General features: G+C 37.1%; 2 protein-coding genes across 2 annotated transcripts; one reads left to right on the forward strand and one right to left on the reverse strand.

Annotated features, from left to right (window-relative positions):
• Positions 1 to 2,783: 2,783 nt before the first annotated feature.
• On the reverse strand, positions 2,784 to 6,285 carry LOC107813752 (protein trichome birefringence-like 3). Its single transcript, XM_075248373.1, has 6 exons — positions 6,108 to 6,285; positions 5,798 to 6,014; positions 5,347 to 5,521; positions 4,562 to 4,761; positions 3,357 to 3,515; positions 2,784 to 3,258 (listed from the first exon to the last, which is right to left on the reverse strand). The coding sequence occupies exons 1-6, from the start codon at positions 6,283 to 6,285 to the stop codon at positions 2,925 to 2,927; spliced, it is 1,263 nt and encodes a 420-aa protein (XP_075104474.1). The 3' UTR covers positions 2,784 to 2,924.
• A 15,229-nt stretch (positions 6,286 to 21,514) lies between these two features.
• On the forward strand, positions 21,515 to 22,935 carry LOC107813754 (protein ZW2-like). The gene is made up of 2 exons (XM_016639056.2): positions 21,515 to 22,027; positions 22,414 to 22,935. Exons 1-2 carry the CDS (start codon positions 21,641 to 21,643, stop codon positions 22,768 to 22,770), a joined length of 744 nt encoding a protein of 247 aa, XP_016494542.1. The 5' UTR covers positions 21,515 to 21,640; the 3' UTR covers positions 22,771 to 22,935.
• Positions 22,936 to 25,540: the final 2,605 nt, after the last annotated feature.

The following is a 25,540-nucleotide window of genomic DNA, read 5'->3' on the forward strand; positions in this document are numbered from 1 at the left end:
AAGTTGTGATTTTTAGAGTGTCCAGATTGGATCAAAAATTCAAATCCCATATCAAACTAGATAAGAACTGAGTACTATTTTTATGCTTAAAATCACATTCAGAAATAGTTTTGAATTCACTAAAACATGTAAACTAACGTCTAATTATAATAACATAGCTCACAAATGAAACTAACAAACACAAACTTGGATTTCTTTCATTTTTGGGAGATACTATCAGTGAAATCCTATAGCAGGAAGCAGAAAGATAACCCATGACTTGTATTGAAGATGGTTTGACCTATATAACCCATCACTCAACCCGTATTAAATATGGGGGGCTTGGGTTTTAGTCCATTTTTGTTCAACCTGTTAACAACACACCCAGACCCAATCCACCCCAACCCGCCCATTTGACAGCACAGATCTTTCATACAAGACAAACCCATCTTAAGGTTCCTAATATTGACCTTTGACACATGTCTCACCAGGTGGATTAGTTGCATCCTATTCATAGTGACAAGATTTCTTCACTACTAAACTACCTCCTTAACTTGGATAACGAATTTTTCTTTATCGACTAGAAAAATTCAAACTTGGAGAAATATTAGACCTTTACAAAAAAAGACTAATTTTGACAAGAAAAGCATTAGTTCTCCCATCCTAATAAAACATTAGCAAAAATAAAACTATAATTTTGAATTTAAACAGAAAGAAATATATCGAAGCTCAATCAAATGATTGATCAAATGAACAAGAAACATTTGAGTTGCAACAAAAAGTAAAGATGATTCTTTTACACGAGAATATATGCACGAAATTGATTACAGCAAGTTATAAAAAAGCTCAATGTTGTCACCCCCAACCAATAACAATAACTACGCCTCAGTCCCAAAAAAGTTCGGGTTGGTTATATGAATCCTCAATTCTTCAATAAAGCTCAACACATGTCACCTTCCCTCCCAAAAAAACAGAATTTTGACTTGAAAGAATAATAAAACTAAAATTTTGAAATTAAACAGAAGGAAATAACTCAAAGCTCAATCAAACAGTTTATAAAATAATTACCTGTTGGCAAGGCCATTGACGATTAATTCATTGGCGACATAAGAAATAACCCTATGAAGGAAATTTCCCCCACCAGCCATGGCTGAGATTGCACCAACTATCAACAATTAAGAAAATGAAGCAATAAATATACAACTACAGTTTTATTAATAGAAAAATCGAAAAGGTGAGCAAATGGAATGGACCAGATTGATCAAACCCTAACCCGGGGAAAAGGTATTGGCTAAACTATAGGGGAAGGGTTAGTATTTATAAGGTGACTGGACTAGTGGGCTTTGTGCACCGATTAATTATGGGCTTACAAATATGGCCTGCAGTAAAAACTAGTGTAAATGACACCAGGTAGTCACTTTTAAGTGATGTTTAATCTACAGTTTTCAATGTATTTAAAAATTAATCAATTCGCTCAAATCTCAGGACACAGTATCCTGTAGTTTAAACTTTAGGATATCGTATCCTAAAGCTCGAAAATTGTGACTAGAAATTTGAATCTTATTGAATTTTAAATTAGCAATTTAGAAATTCAGGACACTAAGTCTTGAATTTTAAATTTGTAGTTTAGGAATTTAGTATACTAAGTCCTGAATTCTAAATTAGTAGCTCAAAAATTTAGGATACAAAAATATAAAATACTTAATCCTGAACTAATCTTTAAATACATTGTAAATTGTGCATATATTTTAATAGCATGCTTAAAAGTGGCTAGTGCACTTCGCCCTAAAAACTCATAACCCATTGAGGTGGTACTTTTCCCCCTTCTTTTTATTTTCCATTTAAATCTTTTTTTTCTGGAATGATTTTCTTTTCTTTTCTTTTCTTTAAGCATTTCATATGGTGTAGTACAATAATTGACTCCATTGAATTGAGCAGATGTAGAACAACATCCGTCAGGTATATACGAGACGACGACAACAACAACAACCCAGTAAAATTTCACTAATGGGGTCTGGGGAGGGTAGTGTGTACGCAGACCTTACCCTTACTCCGAAGGAGTAGAGAGACTGTTTCCGAAAGACCCTCGGCTCAAAAAAATAAAAAGACAAAAGGGCAAAAAGGGAGACAATATTAGTATCGCAACAACAATCATAGGATAAATAGGAATACCATGAAATCCAGAAGAAAGATGCAAAGTAAAGGGAGACAATATTAGTATATACGAGAATTTTTAATAAATTACATTAATTTATTTGGTAAAAACTCATTGCATTTTTGTTAAGGTTTCACGTACAATGTATTACCACCTTGCATAACCTCCCAAGAAAGACAATAGAAGAAAAATGGGGGAAATTTCTTGGTAATTTTACCATAGGACAATGAAAATTCAAATTTTTAGTTTGATTATTTTTCTACAGTAATATCGTACATTGAACTTTGAAGTGGCCTTTTGTGTAATTAACCCCTACTTTTATTTTGTGTGATAGAACGAGCCTGAGTCTTTTTTGTAAAACTTATCCACATTGCATACTCTATTATTACCTAATAACTATGGTTAATTAATTTGTATTTTTACCTCATCTATTATTTTTTTGTTAAGTTCCAATTCCTGCTATCTCAAGATCATATGGTGGTATTGAATATAGTAATAAATAAATGAAAGAAAAAAAAGAAGGAAAAAGCTGTATGTGAGTACACAGAGGATCATTTGTTGCTATGATCAGTTTGGTTTGTTAACTATTGCTTCAATAAAGTTGATTATGTAAGAAGTTATAATTTACAATTCACATATGGTAATGGCATTTTGCTTTATCATTTTGATTCAAACACTCGTACAATAACAATTAACTATAACAGTTAGAAAACGTCTTGAACAAACAAAACTGTAATAGAGAATTTCGAGTGTAATATGATAAAAAAAAAAAAAAAATCCCATTTGTGGGCTATAGATATGCATAAAGTAATCGATTCCAAGTGTCAGGAACTCCAGGCAAGCACCAATGTATACAATCCGCAAAATGCAAAGGGTCAGCTTTCTGCTCATCACTCAACAATTTGCCATATGATTCACCATAAATTGATGAATGAGCATCAATTCTGTACTCAGATAATTGTGTAATATTAAGGACAGTAACTTGAACTTTCATTCTTTTGATCACACTTTCCACTACTTTCATCATCTCTTTGTTTGAACCAAATCCCCAGTGGCCTCTCTTCATTACTGGTTTTGTTTCATTGAAGCACATGATCCCATTTATATTCCCCCAATCTTTATTTCTGAATTAATATTATATTCGCTTGTTAAAGTGGTGTTAGTTTAAGTTAAACCAAAACTAATGAGGTTATTTTAAGGAGAAAAAAAAAAACTTAATTACCTTTCGTGGCTAGGAGACATGGTGGTAAAAAGAATTCGGGTTTTATTAGAATCAATTGTGGAATCAATCCAATTTGCCCAAGTCCTCAAAGCTAGTCTGTAAGAAACTGGTGTGTCTAATTCTTCATAGCCTTCTTCTCCATTTTGAAATTCACCCCATCTGCATTTTAATCAAAAAAATAGTAAATAGCATTAATCATTAAGGCGTGTTTGCAAATTATTATACTTATTTCTTTCTTAAATAAGTAACTAGTGACTATATGCCTTCTTGGATTAGTAAGGCTGGAATTTAAAAAACACTTCTTAGTAGTCTAAAATGACTTTTGACCAAACTTTTTTAGTTAAAATAACTAATCTAAGGGACCTAATGTTGGGAATAAACCCCCAACAGAAATAATATTTACAGTAATAAAAACGGAATAATAACGTAGCACTGAGATACAGTAACTAACATGAATAAAAGCGTGACAACGATACCAAGATTTTTACGTAGAAAACTCTTTTAAATAAGGGAAAAACCACGGTCCCGAGACGAGCAACTGATATCACTATAGCAAGGAATTTTACACTTAGTAGGTCCGAGTAAAATACTCCAAAGATCACTACAACACTCAAAGAAATAACCATCTTTTGATATTCTCACCTCACTACAATATCGTTCACTCTCTATTTTTCTCACAAACTATTTTCTTATATCTTGTCTGTGAAACCTCACTCTTTCTTTCTCTCTTTGTTGGTGTGTAGAAATAAGATCTCTGAAACTCTCCTTTTATAGCTGAAGCCTCACTCTCTAAAGCCTATTATATTTGATAATTTACACACATTTTTCCTTCTTTTTCTTTAACGTTGATAATTCAACAAAGTTGGCTACCAAACCAAAGAAATTCAACAAAGTTTGCTACCAAACTAAAAAAATTCTCAGTCAAATATTTTTCTTAGACACATACATATTACTTTAATTTTTGAATGAGATAGACCCATTACCTGACAGATTAATAAAGAACTGACAAGGAAAAAATTTATCCACACCTAATGTTTACTTACGGTAAATGAATGAATAAACAACAAGTATTTTACATGCACGTCTATAACTTAAACAACAGTTAATTATTGTATATTAATTTATACATCAGTATATTACTTTGATTAACTTGTATAGTTTAGTGTAAATATCATCAGACGTGGATAAATTTTCGCCGAACTTACAGTGTGTTGATCTTGAGTCGGCCCATCCACCAAACATAAGTATTGAAAACAAGGATATCAATTCCAAGCCAGTTTTGGGCACGTTGTGTAATTGAGTCAACTTTAACGATTTTCTGATTTGGATTGAATTTGATATGAAAGTCAGTGTTAGATTCCACCAAGAATGGTGCCCAGTAGAACTCAATGCTGGCGTTGTATTCCTGAAAAGTAAGTGGAGATATTAAGCTGCAGATTTTGGATCTCAGGACTCATATGTACCGCCTGTTCATTTTTAGTTGTCCACTTTTGACTTTGCACTGTCTTTAAAAAAAAATAAATGAAGTATGTCTTTTATAATTTTAACTATAATAATAATAGTTTTTTCAAAAATCTCGGGAAATGATTCGGGGAATGGGTAATTAATGATAAGGAGCCCGTTTGGGTGAGCTTATTTTAAATGACTTTTAAGCTAAAATAGCTTTTAAGCCATAAGTTAGGAATTCTACCTTTTGACTTTTGGCCCTAACTTATGGCTTGAATTTGTCATTTTAGCTTAAAAACAAGTAGTTAAAAATACTTTTTTATTCTATCCAAACACTACAAAATGACTTAAAAGTGATTTTGACTTAAAATCACTTAAAATAAGTCAATCCAAACGGGTTCATAGGATGAACATGAAAAAAGATTGTCGTGAAAATGTATTTTTAATACAATGGACTAGTAAAAATGAATGGAGGAAGTAAATTTTAAAAGAATTCTTGAAAAAGACAAAATCTTTATGTTGACCGGTACGATTTAGTATTTACTTCAGCTTTAAAGACAGAATGCCCACGACTTATTTTTTTCATGGACTTCTGGTCTTTTGGGATTATAGATTCCACCAAGCACACAAAAGATTGCCATTGATTTTTCTGTAGTGAATCACCAACGAACATTAGCCTCTTTCCTTGAAGTTTTATGAGTGCAATCTCGGGATCAAACCTGATCGAGTCATAGAAGAAAGAACACGTTAATTATTTCACCGTTAATGCAAGAAAGATTTTCATTTCATAGTTGAGATTTTTAAGTCTATAAGTATCTCATTGCACTAAAGCAAATTGGTAATAAGTTTATAGGTTGAGTGGACTCTCCCATATTATAAGCCACTCTTCTGTATCATCTATAACATGTATCAAAAAATAAAACAAGAACCAATGTCACATAAATTTCCATATCGAAATAGAGAATAAGAATTGACATTTCAATTAGCTTGCTAACCTTGGCAAGACACACTCATAAGGCTGCCATTCCCAATATAGATAATCTGAATCGTTTCGGCCGTTCTTAACGCAAGCATATTCCCTATCAATATATGAACAAGTCCTGTCCGTATACAATGGCTTAATTGAAGGGTTAAATACCCAATTTCCATCAGTATGGTTGCATTCATAGCGATCATTCTCGTTTAGAGGATTGATTTCCAGTCTTTTTACATCTATTAAGCCAAGAAAATGCTTCGGAATAAGATGATAAAATACATACGAAGTAGTGCAATTTGGATTTAATAGTATTAAAACAGATGGTTCACCTGTATGAGATTTCTTAGACTTTGTAAAGGTGCATTTTGAACAAGGTTTAAACTTGAGAACGGAGTGATAAGTACTGATTTTGTCAATGTAGAAGAGAGAAATGAAACCTATTGTACAGATAATGACTGTGATTACGGGCAAAGATAAATTTCCTCTAGCAGATTTTGTCCATCCCATTGTGAAAGTGAGGAAAAATTTAACTTTGAAATAAGGTGAAGGCAGAGTAAAATTCGAGGGCTTAGGGCTCAATTTACAATATTTATCAAGTTAAAATTCGAGGGCTTAGGGCTCAATTTACAATATTTATCAAGTTCAATGTTAGTGTGCTATCTTTTGAGTTTAATACTAATACACTTGTTACTGGTAATATAGGTTTACTTCCATAGGCCGTTAATCAGTAATTAGTTGAAGCATTTGCTAAAGACAGCATGGGTAAGCCGGATACAGATGTTTTTTCGTTTTTTTATTTTCATTTTTTAGTGCACTAAAGACATGTTATATCAATCAAATTAGCTACCATTAGTAGAGAAAAAGAAAAGCCACTTTCTTTTTACCATTTTCTACCTGAGACTAGCTATAGTGATATCTCTCTCCAACCAACATTGTATATAAAAAGGCTATTAATTGTTAACTTTGTTTATACTATAGATCTTTCTACATAGTGTTATGCGTATGTTGTGGCGATTATATTATGGTAACAACTAACAAATTTAACAGAAAATAAGAAGATAATAAAGACAAGATGACATCAAAGAGATAGAATTTCACAGTAGAAGGCAAAACGCAACTACTGATCTGAGCTCTCAATTCTTCTTTTAGTTTACGGTAGTATACATGAGTAAAACCGAACCCGCTGCATGACTCGACTTTCCGGTGAGTGAATCGGAGCAGGAACAGGACCGTATTGTATCGGAGTCAGAACGAAGAATCCTCGTATTAGGGCTCGGGCAAGGCACATGCCCTCGTGGATATCGGGGCAATATCCTCGAGAGCCGATCTGAAGATTGAAGACTTCGGAGAACATTACCAAGTAGCTGCGCATGACTAACAAAGGACCGTTATGTCCGTACTTAACCGGATATCACGGCGCGTATCTCGGCTCGTATCGGTGATCGGCGAAACGGAAGATTTTTACCTTTTTTAGAATTATACTTAGGGTAAAACTCCCCTACTATATAAAGGGGAAAGATTATTATTCATAGGGATACATTGTAACACGCATATCAAAGCAATATACTCTTAATTTTTTTATTATTCAAAGTCATTACTTTTGTTCATCAGTTCTTCATTAGTGTGAGCTAGGGATCGAAAACAGACATTTCATTAAGACGTTACTAAGTCCGGGATCACGCTTCTTATTGGTTTGACAATTTATTACATCATTTATCTGTTTAATCTAATGTCATTTATCATTTGTATTGAATTAATCCGCATATCCTTAAAACGACATATAAATTTAATTGTTATATGTTTTTAAGGGTAAACAATTTGGTGCACACCGTGGGACCAAGGATAATAGTGGCAATTTGATACAAATTTTCATAACACACTATATTTTACACTTGTTCTTTCAGCTTTTAATTTCAGGTCAAATTAAATATGTCAAACTCCAAATCTGCCCATTTGAACGTTGATGCTGAGTCCGACCACCATGGCGAGAACAACAACGTGGTGCCCAGCAATGAGGTGCCCCCTGTTGACCCCAACGGAGTCCCAGTCGTTGATCTGATCGATGCTAACTCACACGTGTCTATCAAAGCAAACTTGCCTACTGACCCCGAAAACAACATTCGCGGGGAGCCCGATCGATAGCCCCGAGTACATACGATGGCGAAGGTGATGAGATCAACTTGCGAGTGATCTTTGAAATATTACAGGCTCAACAAGCAGCAATACCCCAGTTGCAGAACCAAAGTCGCGCCACCAGCAGAGCTGATCCCGAACCATCCCGGAAAAACGCTCGCAGAAATGAACCGTTCACAGAAAGGCCGGGTGAAGCAGAACCCGGGACCAACCCCGGGATAATAAAGATGCTTGAGGAACTGACAAAACGGATAGAATCGGGAGAAAATAAAATATGAAGACAATGATAAAAAAAATAGAGACATATAACTCCAGGGTCGATCAAATCCCTGGAGCACCACCAATACTGAAGGGCCTGGATTCCAAGAAATTTGTCCAAAAGCCTTTCCCTCCGAGCGTAGCTCCGAAGCCGATCCCAAAGAAGTTTCGTATGCACGAAATTCCGAAGTATAACAGAACAACTGATCTAAATGAACATATGACCTCCTACATGTGCACCATCAAGGGGAACGACTTGGAAGATGACGAAATCGAATCGTTTATGCTAAAAAGGTTCAGAGAGACCTTGTCAAAAGGAGCTATAATATGGTATCGCAACTTACCCCATAATTTTATTGACTCGTTTGCTATGCTTGCAGATGACTTTGTAAAAGCGCAATCCAGGGCCATCAAGGTCGAGACCAGGAAGTCAGATCTTTTCAAAGTAAAGCAAAGAGATAACGAGATGCTCATGGAATTCGTGTCGAGGTTTCAAATGGAGTGGATGGATCTGCCTCTGGTCGCAGACGATTGGGCAGTTCAGGCATTTAACCAAGGACTTAATCCCCAATCTCATTGGCTTGCAACAGTTGAAACAAAATTTGATAAAATACCCGACGGTAACTTGGGCCGACATCCATAACAGGTACTTATAAAAAATTAGGGTCGAAGACGATCAGATCGGGGCACCACTCAGATCTGTTTATCCCGTCAGAACTAGTGATAGATCTAAAATGGTCGTCGATCATGAACCAAGATCGAACAGAGATCGGTATCAACCATACAATGAAGATCGAATGGTTAATAGGTCTGGACGCAACCCTGCGAGGAGTGAGAGAATGAGCGATCGAGGTCATAATAACCGGGGACTCATGAGCAAAAACAGTTTCGACAAACCCATCAGGTCTAAGGAGGCACCAAGGTTATCAGAGTACAACTTCAACATCGATGCTGCCGACATCATATCAGCTATCGGACGCATCAAAGATACTAAGTGGCCTCGACCATTGCAATCTGATCCTTCCCAAAGGGACCCCAACCTAATGTGTAAGTATCATGGCACTCACGGCCACAGAACCGAAGAATGCCGACAACTGAGAGAATAAGTAGCCCGGTTATTCAATAACAGACACCTCAGAGAATTTCTGAGTGACCGAGCCAAAAATCACTTCAGGAATAGGGACTCCAGTAAGAAGATCGAGCAAGAGGAACCTCAGCACGTCATTAACATGATCATTGGTGGAGTTGACATCCCCCAAGGGCCGATATTAAAGCGCACTAAGGTGTCCATTATAAGGGAAAAATGGACTAGAGATTATGTACCTGAGGGAACCGTATCTTTCAACGACGAGGACGCTGAAGGCATCTTCCAACCATATAATGATGCACTGGTAATATATGTACTCATAAATAAATCTCGAGTTAAGCGTGTGTTAATTTATCCAAGTAGCTCGGCCAATATCATCAGATCGAGGGTCGTGGAACAACTGGGTCTACAAGACCAAATAGTGCACGTAGTCCGAGTTTTAAACGGATTTAACATAGCATGCGAGACTACTAAAGATGAGATAACCCTTTTGGTAAACACCGCCGGAACCGTTCAGAAAACAAAGTTCTACATGATCGAAGGAGATATGAGATACAATACTCTATTCGAAAGGCCATGGATTCACAACATGAGGGAATTACCCTTGACACTACATCGGGCGTTAAAATTCCCCACACCGGGAGGGATTAAGAATGTTTACGGAGAACAACCGGCCGAAAAAAAAATATTCACGGTCGATGGGGTGACCCCGATATATGCACTCTCGACATCAAAGAACCTAAGTTTGGTTACCAAGGAAGAAACCAAATAGCAATCACCGACACCGGCCCCAATCGAACCAGAAAAGCAGGAGACAAATGAGGATGATGATTACGGAGTCGCTAGGTCGTTCATATCCCCTGACGATTCCAATACCACCAAGTCAACAATTGAGGAGCTGGAGTAAGTAAAATTGATCGAGCACTTTCCCGATCGAATGGTATACCTGGGCACGGGACTAACTCTCGAGATCAGGAAGAAACTCATTGAATTACTTATAGCTAACATAGATTGTTTCGCTTGGTCCCACCTTGATATGACAGGGATCCTGCCAGACATAACCACTCACAAGTTGAGCTTGGACTCGAAGTTCTACCCGGTTAAACAGAAGATGAGGCCTCAGTCCGAGGTCAAGCACGCATTTATCAAAGACAAGGTATCCAAACTCCTTAAAATAGGTTCCATTCAAAAAGTTAAGTACCCGGATTGGTTAGCAAATGTAGTAGTAATGCCTAAAAAGGGAAATGAATTAAGAATATGTGTAGACTACAAAGACTTGAATAAGGCATGCCCTAAAGACTCTTTTCCTTTGCCTAACATCGATCACATAATCAATGCGACAGCCGACCATAAGATACTCAGCTTTCTCGACGCTTATTCCGGGTAAAACTAAATCCGGATGGACCCGAGCGATCAGGAAAAAACTTCCTTCATCACTAACAACAACAACAACAACCACCTAGTAAAATCCTACTAATGAGGTCTGGGGAGGGTAGTGTGTATGCAGGCCTTACCCCTAACCCGAAAGAGTAGAGAGGCTATTTCCGAAAGACCCTCGGCTCAAAAATAAAAGACAAAAGGACAAAAAGGAGATAATATTAGTATCACAACAACAATCATATGATAAATAAAAATACCATGAAATCCAGAAGAAGGATGCAAAGAAATGGGAGACAATATTAGTAAATATTAGTAAATACGGCACATATTGTTATAACGTAATGCCATCCGGACTAAAGAATATCGGTGCCACTTACCAACCCCTATTAAATTGGATGTTCAAAGAACAAGTAGGAAAATCAATTAAGGTTTATATTGACGACATATTAGTTAAGTCCTTGCGAACAGAGGACCATTTAGAACATTTGCAGGAAACCTTCAACATACTGAAGATATATAATATGAAACTGACCCCTAAGAAATGCGCATTAAGGGTCGGGTCCGAGAATTTCTTTGGATTCATGGTATTCAACCGGGGAATCGAGATCAATCCCGATAAAATCAAAGTTATAGAAGACATCACCGTAGTGGACAATGTCAAGGCCGTTCAAAGGTTAACTGGGCGTATAGCCGCCCTGGGTCGGTACATATCAAGGTCCTCCATTAAGAGCCATCGGTTATTCTCATTGCTGAAGAAGAAGAATAACTGTTCATGGACCCCAAAATGCCAGCAAGCTTTGGAAGAACTCAAACGGTACCTTTCGGGTCCGCCTTTGCTTCATACTCCGAAGTAAGACGAGCAGTTGTACCAGTACTTAGCGGTATCCGAGAAAGCGGTAAGTGGAGTCTTAGTTCGGGAAGAAGAAGGTACGTAATTTTCTATATATTATGTTAGCAGGACTCTAGGCAAGGCCAAAACAAGGTATTCTCACCTGGAGAAATTGGCGCTCGCTTTGCTAAGCGCCTCCATGAAGTTAAGGCCATATTTTAAATGTCATCCCATATGTGTCGTAACTACTTACCCATTGAGAAACATAATGCACAAAACCGAGCTCTCGAAACGATTGGCCAAATGGGTAGTGGAAATTAGCGGTAAGATATCGAATATCGACCCCGAACATCCATCAAATCTCAAATTTTGGCAGACTCCGTGGCCGACTTCATGCCGACCTTAATACCCGAAGTCAAAAAGGAATTGTTGTTAACCTCGGGGACCTCCTTGAGAATCTGGACCCTCTTTATGGACGGTGCCTCGAATGCAAAGGGGTCCGGACTCGACATCGTGTTGAAGCCACCCACGGGTAACGTAGTTAGGCAAGCTATTAGAACTGTGAAATTGACTAACAATGAAGTCGAATATGAGGACATGATTGTAGGTCTCGAATAGGCTAAAAGCTTGGGGGCCGAAGTGATTGAAGCCAAATGCGATCCCCTCCTCATGGTAAATCAAGTCAATGGAACATTCGAAGTGAAAGAGGAACGAATGCGAAGATACTTAGAAAAACTACAAGTAATGCTACACCGATTCAAGGAATGGACCCTACAACACATGCCCCAGGATCAAAATAGTGAAGTCGATGCTATGGCTAACTTGGGATCGTCGGTTAATGATGATGAATTCAGATCAGGGACAGTCGTACAACTCATGATATCGATAGTGGAAGAAGGCCATGCCGAGATAAACTCGACAAGTTTAACCTGGGACTAGAGAAACAAGTATATAGATTACCTGAAGACAGGGAAGCTACCCTCGGATCCCAAAGAATCGAGAGCTCTGCACACGAAAGCGGACAGATTTAGCATGTCCGAAGATAATACCTTATTCGCAAGAACGTTTGATGGCCCACTCGCCATATGTTTGGGACCGGGAGACACCGAATATGTTTTGAGGGAAGTTCACGAAAGCACATTCGGGAACCATTCGGGGGCAGAATCGTTGGTTCGTAAGATAATCAGAGCTGGCTATTACTGGATCAACATGGATAAAGATGCAAAAGAGGTTCATGTGAAAATGCGTCGGTTTTTAGAGGCACGCACCAATGATCCACCAACACGGGAAGTTGCTACACTCGGTCCTGTCACTATGGTTGTTCATGAAAAGGGGAATGGACATCGTTGGACCCCTACCATGGGCACCCGGTAAGGCTCAATTTATACTATTTATGACTGACTATTTCTCTAAATATGTTGAAGCTCAAGCGTTTGAGAAGGTCCGAGAAAAAGAAGTCATCGACTTCATTTGGGACCACATAATATGACAGTTCGATATACCGGCCGAAATAGTATGTGATAACAGAAAATAGTTCATGGGCAGCAAGGTCAACAAAAGTTTCAAGGACTATAAGATCAAGAAGATCTTGTCAACACCCTATCACCCTATTGGGAATGGGCAGGCAGAGTCGACGAACACAACAATCCTTCAAAACCTTAAGAAAATGTTGACCGATGCCAAAGGGAAGTGGAAGGAAATCGTGCCCAAAGTCTTGTGGGCATATCACACGACCTCAAAATCTAGTACCGGGGCCACCCCATTTTTGTTGGTCTATGATGCCGAAGCACAAATACAGGTCGAGGTGGGAGAACCGAGCCTCAGGTTCGGATATGCAACAGTTGAATCAAATGGTGAGGCCATGAGCACGAGCATAGAACTACTGGATGAGAGGCGCGAAGTCGTTCTAGTCCGGTAGGCCACCCAAAAATAGCGGATAGAAATATATTACAACCGAAGAACCAACCTCCGACACTTCAACATTGGGGACTTGGTATTAAGAAGAGTAACACAGAACACCAGAACCCGAACGAAGGGAAGGTCCGTATCGAGTCATCGGGATTACCGGTAAAGGTTCGTACAAACTCAAAGCGGGAAAATGCACACAACTACCAAACAACTGGAACGTGACCCACTTAAAACTATACTAATGCTAAGGTATGCCATAATTAATTTTCTTTTATTTATTTTATTTTGGCTAACACTTGCAAGCAATATCCAAAGGAGAATGTAGCTGATTAGGCCTGAAAGCATGCGTTGCACTCTTTTTCCCTTGAACCGGTTTTGTCCCAAATGGGTTTTCCGATAAGGTTTTTAACGAGGTAACAATAAATCGTGCTAGCTTAGAGTCAAAGACCGGTTTTAAATCAAAGTCAGTGGTCGCATTAACAGTATCCGAGTTCACTTGAAGATCGACCTCGAATATTGGGGGGCATCACCCTCGGGTCATGAGTTTTAGTAAGGAAGGAAATTCTGTGCTCGAACAGTCTAGGATCGGTGGTTAGGATTCATTGTAAGGTCCAAACGGTCAAATGAGTCGTGCCCGCGTAGGTCACCCCGGCCACAATACGAGCTTTTATGTAATATTATAGGTTACACACAGAAATGAAAGAAAGGTTCTATCTTACTAACAAACACTCTTTGCTTCTTAAAAGTATCGAGCCCAAGGGCTATTCCTACCCGAGAACTATCGAGTCCAAGGGCCACCCCTGTCCGAGCCCAAAGGGCTAACCCCACTCGGGGACTGCCATCCTTGATAAGTTTAGACGGCTCGGGTTATCAAAATCCAGAGGCACAAAACCTATTAGGCAGTGCCCAAACCTAAAAGGCTACGGCCACCCTAAAAACGGTTCGGAGACGTCCGAAGCCCATAATCAAAACATAAGGCCTTCAACAAAATTTCAAACCTGTTCAAAGGTTACACTCGGCAAAGATATAGTTAAAAACATTTAAACGAGCATCTTGGGGAAAGCTTCCGGTCACTCCGAGCCCCCATAAGTTTCAATCAAAACTTGTATCGAGGACAAGTCTTGTTTGGACCTCCGAAAAATGACTTATTTCTACGTTTGATTCCGTGCTAAGGCATTTGAAATTTTTGCAATTAGGATGCTAAAAATAATAGACTTCAAAATTGCCAAAAGGGAAAATTTTTATATACATTCCGGAATGTCTTTACAAAGGCCAGTGAAAACGGACTCAAAAAAATAGATGGACAAGATACAAAGACAAAGACAAAATGCCTTAAGGCATCTACGCCTGATCTTGACTAGGACCTGACTCATCACCAGAGACGTCGGGGCCTTCTTGATCTTCGGGTTCTTCGAAGCCCTCCGAGCCTTCTTCTTTGTCGGGTTCAACTAGCTTCTTGGCCTCGACCTCAAGTCTTTTTGCCTCCTCGAGCTCGGCTGACAAGTCGAAGCCTCGGGCATGGATCTACTCAAGGGTATCTCTCTAGGATAGCTGCCTCACGTATTCAGTAGTAGTCTTCAAGCGAGACTCGGCTGCTTCAACATCAGCCTTATACTGGGCTATCATATCCTCAACATCAACCAAGGTATTGCTACGTTTGATTCCGTGCTAAGGCATTTGAAATTTTTGCAATTAGGATGCTAAAAATAATAGACTTCAAAATTGCCAAAAGGAAAAAATTTTATATACATTCCGGAATGTCTTTACAAAGGCCAGTGAAAACGGACTCAACAAAATAAATGTACAAGATACAAAGACAAAATGTCCTAAGGCATCTACACCTGATCTTGACCAGGACCTGACTCGTCACCAGAGACGTCGGGGCCTTCTTGATCTTCGGGTTCTTCGGAGCCCTCCGAGCCTTCTTCATTGTCGGGTTCAGCTAGCTTCTTGGCCTCGACCTCAAGTCTTTTTGCCTCCTCGAGCTTAGCTGACAAGTCGAAGCTTCGGGCATGGATCTACTCAAGGGTATCTCTCCAGGATAGCTGCCTTACGTATTCAGCAGTAGTTTTCAAGCGAGCCTCGGCTGCTTCAACATCAGCCTTATACTGGGCTATCATATCCTCAGCATCAGCCAAGGTTGCTTCCGACTTGGACCTCGCCATTTCTAGCTCCATGACAAGGATCCCGTTCGGCAATGGCCGAATCCAGTTGAGATTGAAAGTCCTCATTTTGTCGAGCCCGAGCATCGACTTTCTCTTTCGCCACTCGGAGTTGAACCTCCACTGATGCTAGTTGTGCCTCGGTAGTCTCATTCTCTGAAGCCAACCGTTCCATTTTGATCTTCCAAACATCGGCCATGGCTTGGACCTCATTCATTTCAGCTCGGAGTTGATCGATCCGGTCAATCTTCTGCTGAACCTACGAGGTTTGGTCGTTAGTGTCCATGTCTAAGTCTTCATTGCTAACTTCGAAAACCTTTACCTTTTCCACCAAGTAGGCATGCTCCTTTTGAGCTGCATCTAGCTCGGTCTGGAGGTTCTTGACGACCCCTTCGTATCGCTCGTTGAGAAGCTTATACATGTCTCTTTTCTCGTCAAGCTCCATGACCTCAGCTTTGAGCTGGTTAACCTTAGTCCGGTACTGAAGAAAGATTTCGTGATGGAGTACCGAGGCCTGCAAACGGGTAAAAGAAAGAAGATATGAGAAATATCAAAGACTAAGTCAAAGGTCGAAAGAGCGTAATGATGCCTTACCTGATTCAGTACCTGATGCACTTCGTTGAACATGCACGACACATCCACCCCATTCATTTTTTCCTGGTTTTCTTCGGTCACCAGGCATCAAAGGTGGCCCGCTACTCTAACGGGAGCAGAAAAAACCCGCGCATCCTTCAGGACAGTGATAATTATCGACCTTTTATGCTCGGGGACCGCACTCGGGGTGGGGAACTGGTTGACTAACTTTGGGCTCGAGTTTATCCCTCTGACTTTTGAAGACGGATCCTTTCTCGGCACTTCCAGGTCACCCATCCCGAAAAAGTCTTCCAAGACGAACGATTCCACACTGTCAAAAAAGAAACAAAGAGGATCGTCCACGCCATGAGCCCCTTCATTAGATTTCTCCTTCCTCGCTTGGGCTTCTTCGAGCATAGACTCAGCGTAAGAGGGCATCCCCTAGATCTCAATCATGCCAGGCACTTCCTTCGGTGCAGAACTGACATCTTGAGAAGTTTTACCCAGGGGATCCGTGTCGACTTTCTGAGTTTGAGTGGGGTCGGTCTTGCGAGTCTCCCCCTCGGATGCCTCCCAATCCCTTGGATAGGTGGTCATCCCATGAGTTATGAAAACAGATTCATCCTCCGGCTCATCCCTAAGCTGAAGGAGGGAGTCGGAGGCAGGCACACAGAAACTGGAACCCCTCCTGGGCTTGCGGAGCACCCACTTCTTCGGTTTCTTCGCCTTGGAGCTCGGGGAGCCCGAGGGTTTTCCTTTTCTCTTCTTCTTTTCCTTCATGGCAGCAATAGAGGGATAAATGGGTGGGGGCACATCTTCTTACCCTTCTGAAGGCCTAAGTTCGGTGGACCGCATTCGAAACTCGGGAAACAAGTGCACAGTCACAAACACGAATGGGAAGATCGAAATAAACGAAGAAGAAATTTTTATGTTAAAGGAAGGAGTTACACTTACGAGACGCATTGCACTTCTCTAGGAATGACATGTATTCTGAGGGGATCAAATCCTCGGTCTTCACTCAGACGAAGCGTTCCTGCCAGCCCCTGTCACGGTCCTCATCGATATTAGAGAAAGGGAATTTGCTAGCCCGACATGTAAGCTTGAACAGTCCCCCTCAGAACATTAGGGGCAGTATAATCGGAGCAGGTGGTCGATCATGAACCGACGAGATTCGGTTTTTGGTCACGAAGTAAAGGAGGAGGGTCACTATCCTCCACAGTGACGAATGGAGTTTTCCGAGGCACACTTCGTACCTCTTGCAAAAATCCAGGATGATCAGGTCCACCAGACGCAACGTGAAGGGATAAGTGTAAACACTTAAGTACCCTTTCACATGGGTAGTAACAGCGTCCTCGAGGCCGGGGACTACTATGCCATTGCCTTCCCAATCGCAGTCCTTACGGACTGTGGGAAGAAAATCCTCGGTCACGGAACATTTATATCTCGAGAACCCTTCACCTTATTCCTGTTTGTGTGAAGGCTTCTCCACCTTGAAGTCGTCAGCAATTAAGCTGCCTCCGCGGATAAATGCCGACAAAGGGGGCCCAGGGGCCGGTTCGTTAACATCCGTAACAGGAGAAGCCATTTCGAGGGCCACCACCTCGGGGGTGACCGCTTCAGTACCAGCGGTCAGCTGAGAAGATGAAGAGGCAACTTGTTGAGGAATGGTTTTCGATGTTTTTGACATTGTCATTTGAGAGAAAGTTTAAAAATTTGAAGAATAAGTACAAAGTTTTAGAGAAATAGGTTTTGAAGATGAAGAACAAGGTATGAAGATTTGAATAAATTTTGGTAGAAATCTAGAGATTGCTATGAAGATTGATAAACATGGATGAAGATTTAATGAAGGTTCTGATAATGGTTGATGGCTCGAAGATAGCGGTTTGATCGGAAAGTAGAAAAAGGACAAAGGAATGAGGCTTTTATAGAGAAGCAACTGACACTTCGCATTCGAAGGCAATCTGCCGGTGAACGACACGTGTCCAAAGTCAGAACGATGTAATTGATGGGACGCTTCAGCACCCTGTCGAAACGTACGAAGGAAGGAACCATATTCATCTGTCGTTTCCTATCGTTTTGGAAAACATACTCTATGAGAAATGAAGGGACTATCTGTATACGGGTAAACCCGAGCCCGCTGCATGACTCGTCTTTCCGGTGAGCCAATCGGAGCAGGAACATGATCGAATTGTATTAGAGTTAGAACGAAGAACCCCTCGTATTAGGGCTCGGGCAAAGCACCTGCCCTCGGGGATATCGGGGTCATATCCTCGAGGGTCGATCTGAAGATTGAAGACTTTGGAGAACATTACCAAGTAGCTGTGCACGACTAACAAATGACCATGATATCCGTGCTTAATCGGATATCATGGCGCGAATCTCGACTCGTATCGTTGATCGGTGAAACGAAAGATTTTTACCTTTTTTAGAATTGTACTTAGGGTAAAACTCCCCTACTATATAAAGGGGAAAGATTATTATTCATAGGGACACATTGTAACACGCATATCAAGGCAATATATTCTTATTTTCTCTGTTATTCAAAGTCCTTACTTTTGTTCATAAGTTCTTCATTAGTGTGAGCCCGGGATCGAAGGCAGGCATTTCATTAGGACGTTACTAAGTCCGGGATCACTCTCCTTATTGGTTTGATAATTTATTACGTCCTTTATCTGTTTAATCTAACGTCATTTATCATTTGTATTGAATTAATCCGCATATCCTTAAAATGACATATAATTTTAATTATTATCCATTGTTTAGGGTAAACAAGTAGTTAACTGATTTGTGCAATGCTAGGATCGTTAAATGAAATAACTCATACACCTTCAAACAAATCTTCAAAAGGAGATTATTTAGATAAAACTTCTCGATTAACTAGGGACAATAGTTTTCTTAGTTTGTAAACATTATTACCATTCTTTTTTTTTGGAGTAATTTTCATGGGTGGTCATTCAACTTTGTGTTCATTACGCAAAAGATATTTTTCTTCTTTTTGTTACGTAAAAATCATTCAACTTTGTGTTCATTATCCAAAAGTTATTTTTCTTTCTTTTGTTACAGAAAAATATTTTACTTGACTCTATTTATCACAAAAGTCATATTGGCCAGATTTTATAGTATTTATACTTGAAAAGTCTATTATGCGCTTGACATTATAAATCCTTTTATTTATGTAACACCTTCTATATTATACTTCTATATTATATACTATATAATATATTTTTACCAAGGTATTTTTTTTATAAATAAAATAACTTTATATTATTTTATTTATTATTTTTATAATATATCCATACATTTAATTTTTTCATGGCACTCAATTTGTTTAATCATATTCGAACATGAATATATTTTAAATATAAAAAAAACAATAAAAATATTTATCTTTTAATATTTATTTGAAATAATAAAAATAGATTTTTTTTAACAAATGATAGTTTTTTTTATAGTTAATAAGAATTTTAGAAAAAGTTTCAAAGATATTTTTGTTTAATATTAAGTTTTTTAAAGCTTTATCTGTTAATATTATTTATTTGAAAGTATTAATCTGATATGTCATTGTGCTAAATGTAAGTATTTTATTTATTGGATTTATGGGTATGGCTTAGCTGATAAATCAGTGAGCTTTGATTTTATAATTTTTATTAAAAATATTTTATTAAGCATGGTTAAGAACGTGGACTTGAGATTTGTTCACGGTAATATTACCGACAAATTTAATAATGCTACTTATATATCTTAAAAATTAATGTTAAGGAAAAAAATTAAATGTACGAATATATTATAAAATAATAAATAAAATAATATTAAGTTATTTTAACTATAAGTAAAATACATGGGTAAAATTATATTATATATCATATAATGTAGAAGGTGTTGCATAAATGAGAGGATTTATAATGTCAAGGGTATAATAGACTTTTCAGGTGAAAGGTTTGTAAAATCTGGTCAAAGTGACTATTATGATAAGTAGAGCATAGTAAAATGATTTTTGTGTAACAAAAGAAAGAAAATTAGCTTTTGTAATGAACACAAAATTAAATAACATTTATGTAACAAAAGAAAAAAAAATAACTTTTAGATAACGAACACAAAATTGAATGACCACCCATGAAATTTACTCCTATTTTAAATAGGAATGCGTCTGAATAACTTAAAGAATTCATATTTAGTAACACTGCATATGTAAAGAATTAATTTAACGTATGATTATTAAAATTTATTTATTACTATTTAATAATAATGCTTTGTCACATTAAAGTAAGTCTTTTTATTTACTGTACTAGTAAACTTATAAAATTAAAATACTGCTTGTTATACGAAAGTAACGAACTTTACTCATTAAAATAAGAGAATAAATTGTTGGGCTAAAACAAGCCCGCATAATTTTTTCAAAAGGTTTCACATTATTAATAGCATGTAACTTATTATACTAGCTTTTTCTTTTCTTTTTTTGACTTTTCATATTGGACTTTGTCCGCGCACATCTCAATCTTTCTTTTGAACTAAGTTCTATATGACCCATTACTATTTGTGGGCTAATTTGAAGATTAATTGTGTGTCACCCACATTATCATAGTATCACTGATCACCGAAACCCAGAGGAGAGGCTATGTATGCTTCTTTGAAACTACGAGTAAAGGTAGTAAACCAACACATAGACGAGAAGTCGGGCCTTCAAGCCACACTACGCCATCTCCATACACGTTCCGCTAAACGATTCGCTATACTATCACTTGTTGGGCTGAAACAATCTCTAAACATGGTATAAATATTCTTTGTTTGAGTTAAACTTACACGATTTCTTCAAAAGAAATATTAAAAGCATTTTAACTCCTTAAACTAGTTTTTTTTCTTTTTTAGTTATCGTTAGGACCTCCAACATAAGCTAGGTTGAGAAAAGCTATACTGTGACGAGGACAAGTAGAAATGACATTTAGGGCGCGCTTAAATATTGATCCACGTCGTCGTGACAAAAACCCTCTGTCGATCCTCTTAGCTACACACTAAATATTAAGCTCTTCGTTTGAAGAGACCTCCTCCTTTCTCACTATATGACAAAAACCACCGACTTACACCCACGCCCCTCCCATTCCTCTCACAAATGGACTTCGCTCACACTTCGTCTCACTTTGTGTGTAAACATATCATTGGCTGTTTATTTCATTACTTCAATTAAAATCTTGAGTTTTAATGAAGCCAAGTCGGACTGCCAAGTGGTATTTTATCCTCAGTATTTCCTCTCTATTAACCTCTATTTAGTTCCATGTTTTAGTTAATATAACCTTAGTCTTGAAGCATCCATAGAATTCTTTCCCACCAAGCAAACTCTGACCAAAATAGAACAATAAAAAAAATTTCTTAAAAAAAAAAGAGAGGAAATTTCCATGATCATAGCACCTTCTTTTGATTAATATATATACATGCACAACTTTTCTCTATTTTCTTCATCCCTTTCCCTTTATTATTATCTTCTCTACTTCTCTTTCTTTTTGCTCTTGCCTTTGTACTAAAGGGAACTAATCAAAGATGCCAGCTGGGTCTTATAGAAGAAGTTATGATGATAATTCATTTGGGGTTTTCTTAGAAGGTTGGTTAATTAGGCAAGAACAATATTTAGAGGAACTTCTTGTAGCACAGGACACTTTTGATGAAGAAACAGAAGAGGGTGTTATTGGAGATCTTATTTCACGAGTTTTAGCTCATTATCAAGAATACTATGAAGAAAAATCAAGAATGTCTCATAGAAATGTTTTCCTCGTCTTCTCACCTACTTGGTTTACTCCACTTGAGAGGACTTTCCTTTGGATTACTGGGTTCAAACCTGGGTTAGCTTTTACTCTGGTTACTGATTCGGTTAATGATTTGAGTGGAAATCAAGTCCAGAGAATCAACAGGCTGAGATACGAGACCAAGGTTTGTTCATCTCATTTACAAATCTTAAAGCGGTTGGATAGATAGTATTTTCTGAGAGTTTAAATTATATACACTTACGTATTCGCTTAAAAAATATTTATAAATAGCTTCTGATAAGAAGTGTCATTTCTAGTCTTGAAAAGTAAGATAAGTTATTTAGTGTAAAATATTATAATTTGATTGTGTAAAAGTTTTATACCATCGATGAATAATACTCCTAGTTAAACTATTTTCACTTAGGAGTATGTCTTAATATGGCTCACGTGCGAGTTTAATTTTTTTTTTTGTTTGGGCCAAAGCAAATCTTTTGGCTAATGATTTAACCAAAATATTTATATTATATTTAGTTGTCATCTCATCTAAAAGTTTAAGTTATGTTATTACAGATTGAAGAAAAGTCACTGACTGATGAACTGGCGAAGATTCAAGAGAGCGTGGCAGCACCACCGTTGATGGAACTGGCACGGCGAATAGGAATGCAACTTCTATATACTGACGGTATAAATATTGAAATCACAGACGGGGATGAAAACATAGAGACATTGAAGTCAGCCATGGAAAATGTAGTGACAGATGCTGATAGGTTGAGGACAAGAACAGCTGAAAGAGTGGTAGGAGTACTGAGTCCTTTGCAAAGTCTGAGGTTTTTAACAGCTGCAGCTCAGCTTCAGTTAAGGCTGAGGATGATGGGAATGCAAAGAGAAGCTGAGAGGCAGCAAAATGAAGCTTCAAATGGCTGGTAGATCCAATATTAGTCACGGCTTTTGTGATTTTTAGACACTAATATAGCTAGCAAGTTTGTTTTCTTTTTGAGGCCTATAAATCTTTGGGTTGGGTAGTTTTTATAGGAATCCAAGCTTTTGTAAAAAATTTATTGAATATGTTATAAATTACTAATTTAAAATCTAGTAAGCGATCAAAATCCCGGTGGAAGACCTCATCACACAAATTATAAAGGTTAACACCTTTTTTGTGATATTGTGATAAAGTTGAATGTCTTTTTACTTAAAAAATATAGCTTAACAATTTTCGGGCGATAAAGCAAAGATTATATGAGTGACAATTCGTCAAATACTCAAATACCTCATTATAAATAGGTTTTACGTTTATGGGTTTGTCCAAATATGCAAATATTGCAGCGCCATTCGGTTAGCGGTGCAATTTGGATCTTGTTTTTAGTACATGCATGCACCTCCCTCGACAACTTTATTAGTACATTGCACCACCACCGTTTTTATAAGACGAGGGACATGAGTCATGAGGTTTTTGTTTTGCTTTCCTTTGTCGGTTTGTGGTAAAAACCCGTGCTCACTGTGAATTCCCTACGAAGTTTGGACTTTTTTTATCCCAGTTATAAAAAGTTAGTTTGGTGTATAAGGTGTTTCGTATTTACGTAGAATTCGGTAAGGACAGCGTTCTTTACGTAGAATTCGGTAAGGGCAGCGTTCAGGGACAACGGCTCAACTATATTTTTGGCCTAAATCTAAAATTTAATGTGAGACTTTAATTTTTAAAAGAAAGTTATGATATACTCTTTCTCGTCTACTTTAATTTAATTTTTTAATTTTTTTTGTGGTCCTTAATATTTAATTTTTTTTTAAAATATCAACAAAGAATTAACTTCTTTTTTCTAAAGTTTTTCTTGGAGTAAAGAGCTTAGGAATATTTGTTATATTTGCAACGAACAAATTAAGATTAATATGATAAATTTTATTATTAATTAATTATAAAAGATGAATTTCTTAATATGTGTGAAAACAACCAAGAAATTAATTAAAGTGGACCGAAGGGAGTATATTTTTATTTGAAGTCTATTTTTCTAGTTTTTTTCTATATGCAAAGTTGTTTTTTTTTTTTTAAATAATCGATTTCCTCTAATAATTCCTTTTCAATTGATAATTTTGCCAACCTATTTAATCTTTCTTGAGGCATTGTTGATCTTAGATAAGATTTTATCAATATAATTTTAAAAAACTTATTTTCTTTGAGGCAGCTATTAAAGAAAAACAAAACTTTTGTACTAAAAGTATTAATTTTTTTTATTAAATACCTATAAATCAATTATTTCTAAAAATGGGGACCCCCAAATTTGGGGACCCAAGGCACAGGCCTAACTTGTGATAACCTTAGAGCCGATCATGGTCGCATCCTAAGGAGTAGGGGTGTACATGCACTGGGTTAGTTCGGGTTTTGTTAAAATCAAATCAAACTAATTATATCGGTTTGGATTGGTTAAAAATGGGGACCTCCAAATTTGGGGGCCCAAGGTACATGCCTAACTTGTGATAACCTTAGAGCCGACCCTAGTCGCATCCTAAGGGGTAGGGGTGTACATGCACCGGGTTGGTTCAGATTTTATCAAAACTAAATCAAACCAATTATAGCGGTTTGGATTGGTTCAGTTTTTTTTGAGTTTTTTGGATTTTTTTGTAATATGAATATTATTCCAATCTTGCTTTATTAAAGTTATAAATAAAGTTTTGATAAGTTAATATATGTTTACTAAAAATTAAAAAAATAAATTAACAAACACATGATCTATTAAAGCATTCTTATGGGAGAATTTCTTTTTAGTAACACATAATAAATTATTTTCTTAGTCGTCTAGTAATAATTTTTGGTTGATGTACGCTTTCAAGGTTAACCGAATTATAATTAAACATAAAAATCAATATGACACCTGATGATATGTTCTATGTAATTTTAGATTATCGAAATACTAATTCAAATTCGAAAAAGATATAAGAAATTTTGACATATTAATATATGAATATGAAAAAATAAAAGAGATGATTGATCGCATTTCAATAACACTAATAAGAAAGTGAAATAATCCATTATTTAAAGTAAATAAAAATTAATGCACTTTATAGTTCTATTAAATATTACATCCCATGAGAGGATCTCAAATATTTCTAGACATCTTTTAAACAAAATTCTATATAAAGTTCTAAAAGTATATATAAAAAATTTATATATTTATATGTCGGTTTGGTTCGGGTTTTTTCACTCAATACTAAACCAAATCAAACCAAACCTAGTCGGATTTTTTTAATCGATTTTGTTTGACTTTTCGGTTTGGTGCGATTTTCCGGTTCGGTAGGGATATGATATAAACAACATATTCTAATACAAGCATTAGTGGCTATTTTCACGACTAAAACATGTGATCTATAGATCATACAAAGACAATTTTATCGTTGCTCCAAAACTCCCCTTCTCTTTTTCCTTATATGTAATTGGATTTTTTTAATTTTTTTTCTTTCCACGTGAATAAGAAAATATATTGTTTTTCTTTTACCCCGTCCATGTTTTTATGGTCCACGAATATTAGCTTTGGTGTGATTGTTTTTTGTGATACAAGAGGAAAAAGGACGCATCCGTTTTCGATCCCATAATAATAATAATAATAATAATAATAATAATAATAATAATAATAATAATAATAATAATAATAATAATAATAATAATAATAATAATAATAATTGTTATAAAATAAAGACTTTAAAGTAA

The sequence above is a fragment of the Nicotiana tabacum genome, chromosome 24, assembly GCF_000715075.1.
Source record: "Nicotiana tabacum cultivar K326 chromosome 24, ASM71507v2, whole genome shotgun sequence".
NCBI lineage: Eukaryota > Viridiplantae > Streptophyta > Magnoliopsida > Solanales > Solanaceae > Nicotiana > Nicotiana tabacum.

What these genes read in the sequence shown, in the direction of transcription:
- LOC107813752 (XM_075248373.1), bottom strand. Translation starts at nt 6,285, where the DNA reads ATGGGATGGACAAAATCTGCTAGAGGAAATTTATCTTTGCCCGTAATC. An exon ending in CGACTCAAGATCAACACACT is followed by an intron (nt 3,516 to 4,561) that starts GTAAGTTCGGCG and finishes ATTAAAATGCAG; the next exon opens with ATGGGGTGAATTTCAAAATG. An exon ending in ATGTCTCCTAGCCACGAAAG is followed by an intron (nt 3,259 to 3,356) that starts GTAATTAAGTTT and finishes ATATTAATTCAG; the next exon opens with AAATAAAGATTGGGGGAATA.
- LOC107813754 (XM_016639056.2), top strand. Translation starts at nt 21,641, where the DNA reads ATGCCAGCTGGGTCTTATAGAAGAAGTTATGATGATAATTCATTTGGG. An exon ending in GGCTGAGATACGAGACCAAG is followed by an intron (nt 22,028 to 22,413) that starts GTTTGTTCATCT and finishes ATGTTATTACAG; the next exon opens with ATTGAAGAAAAGTCACTGAC.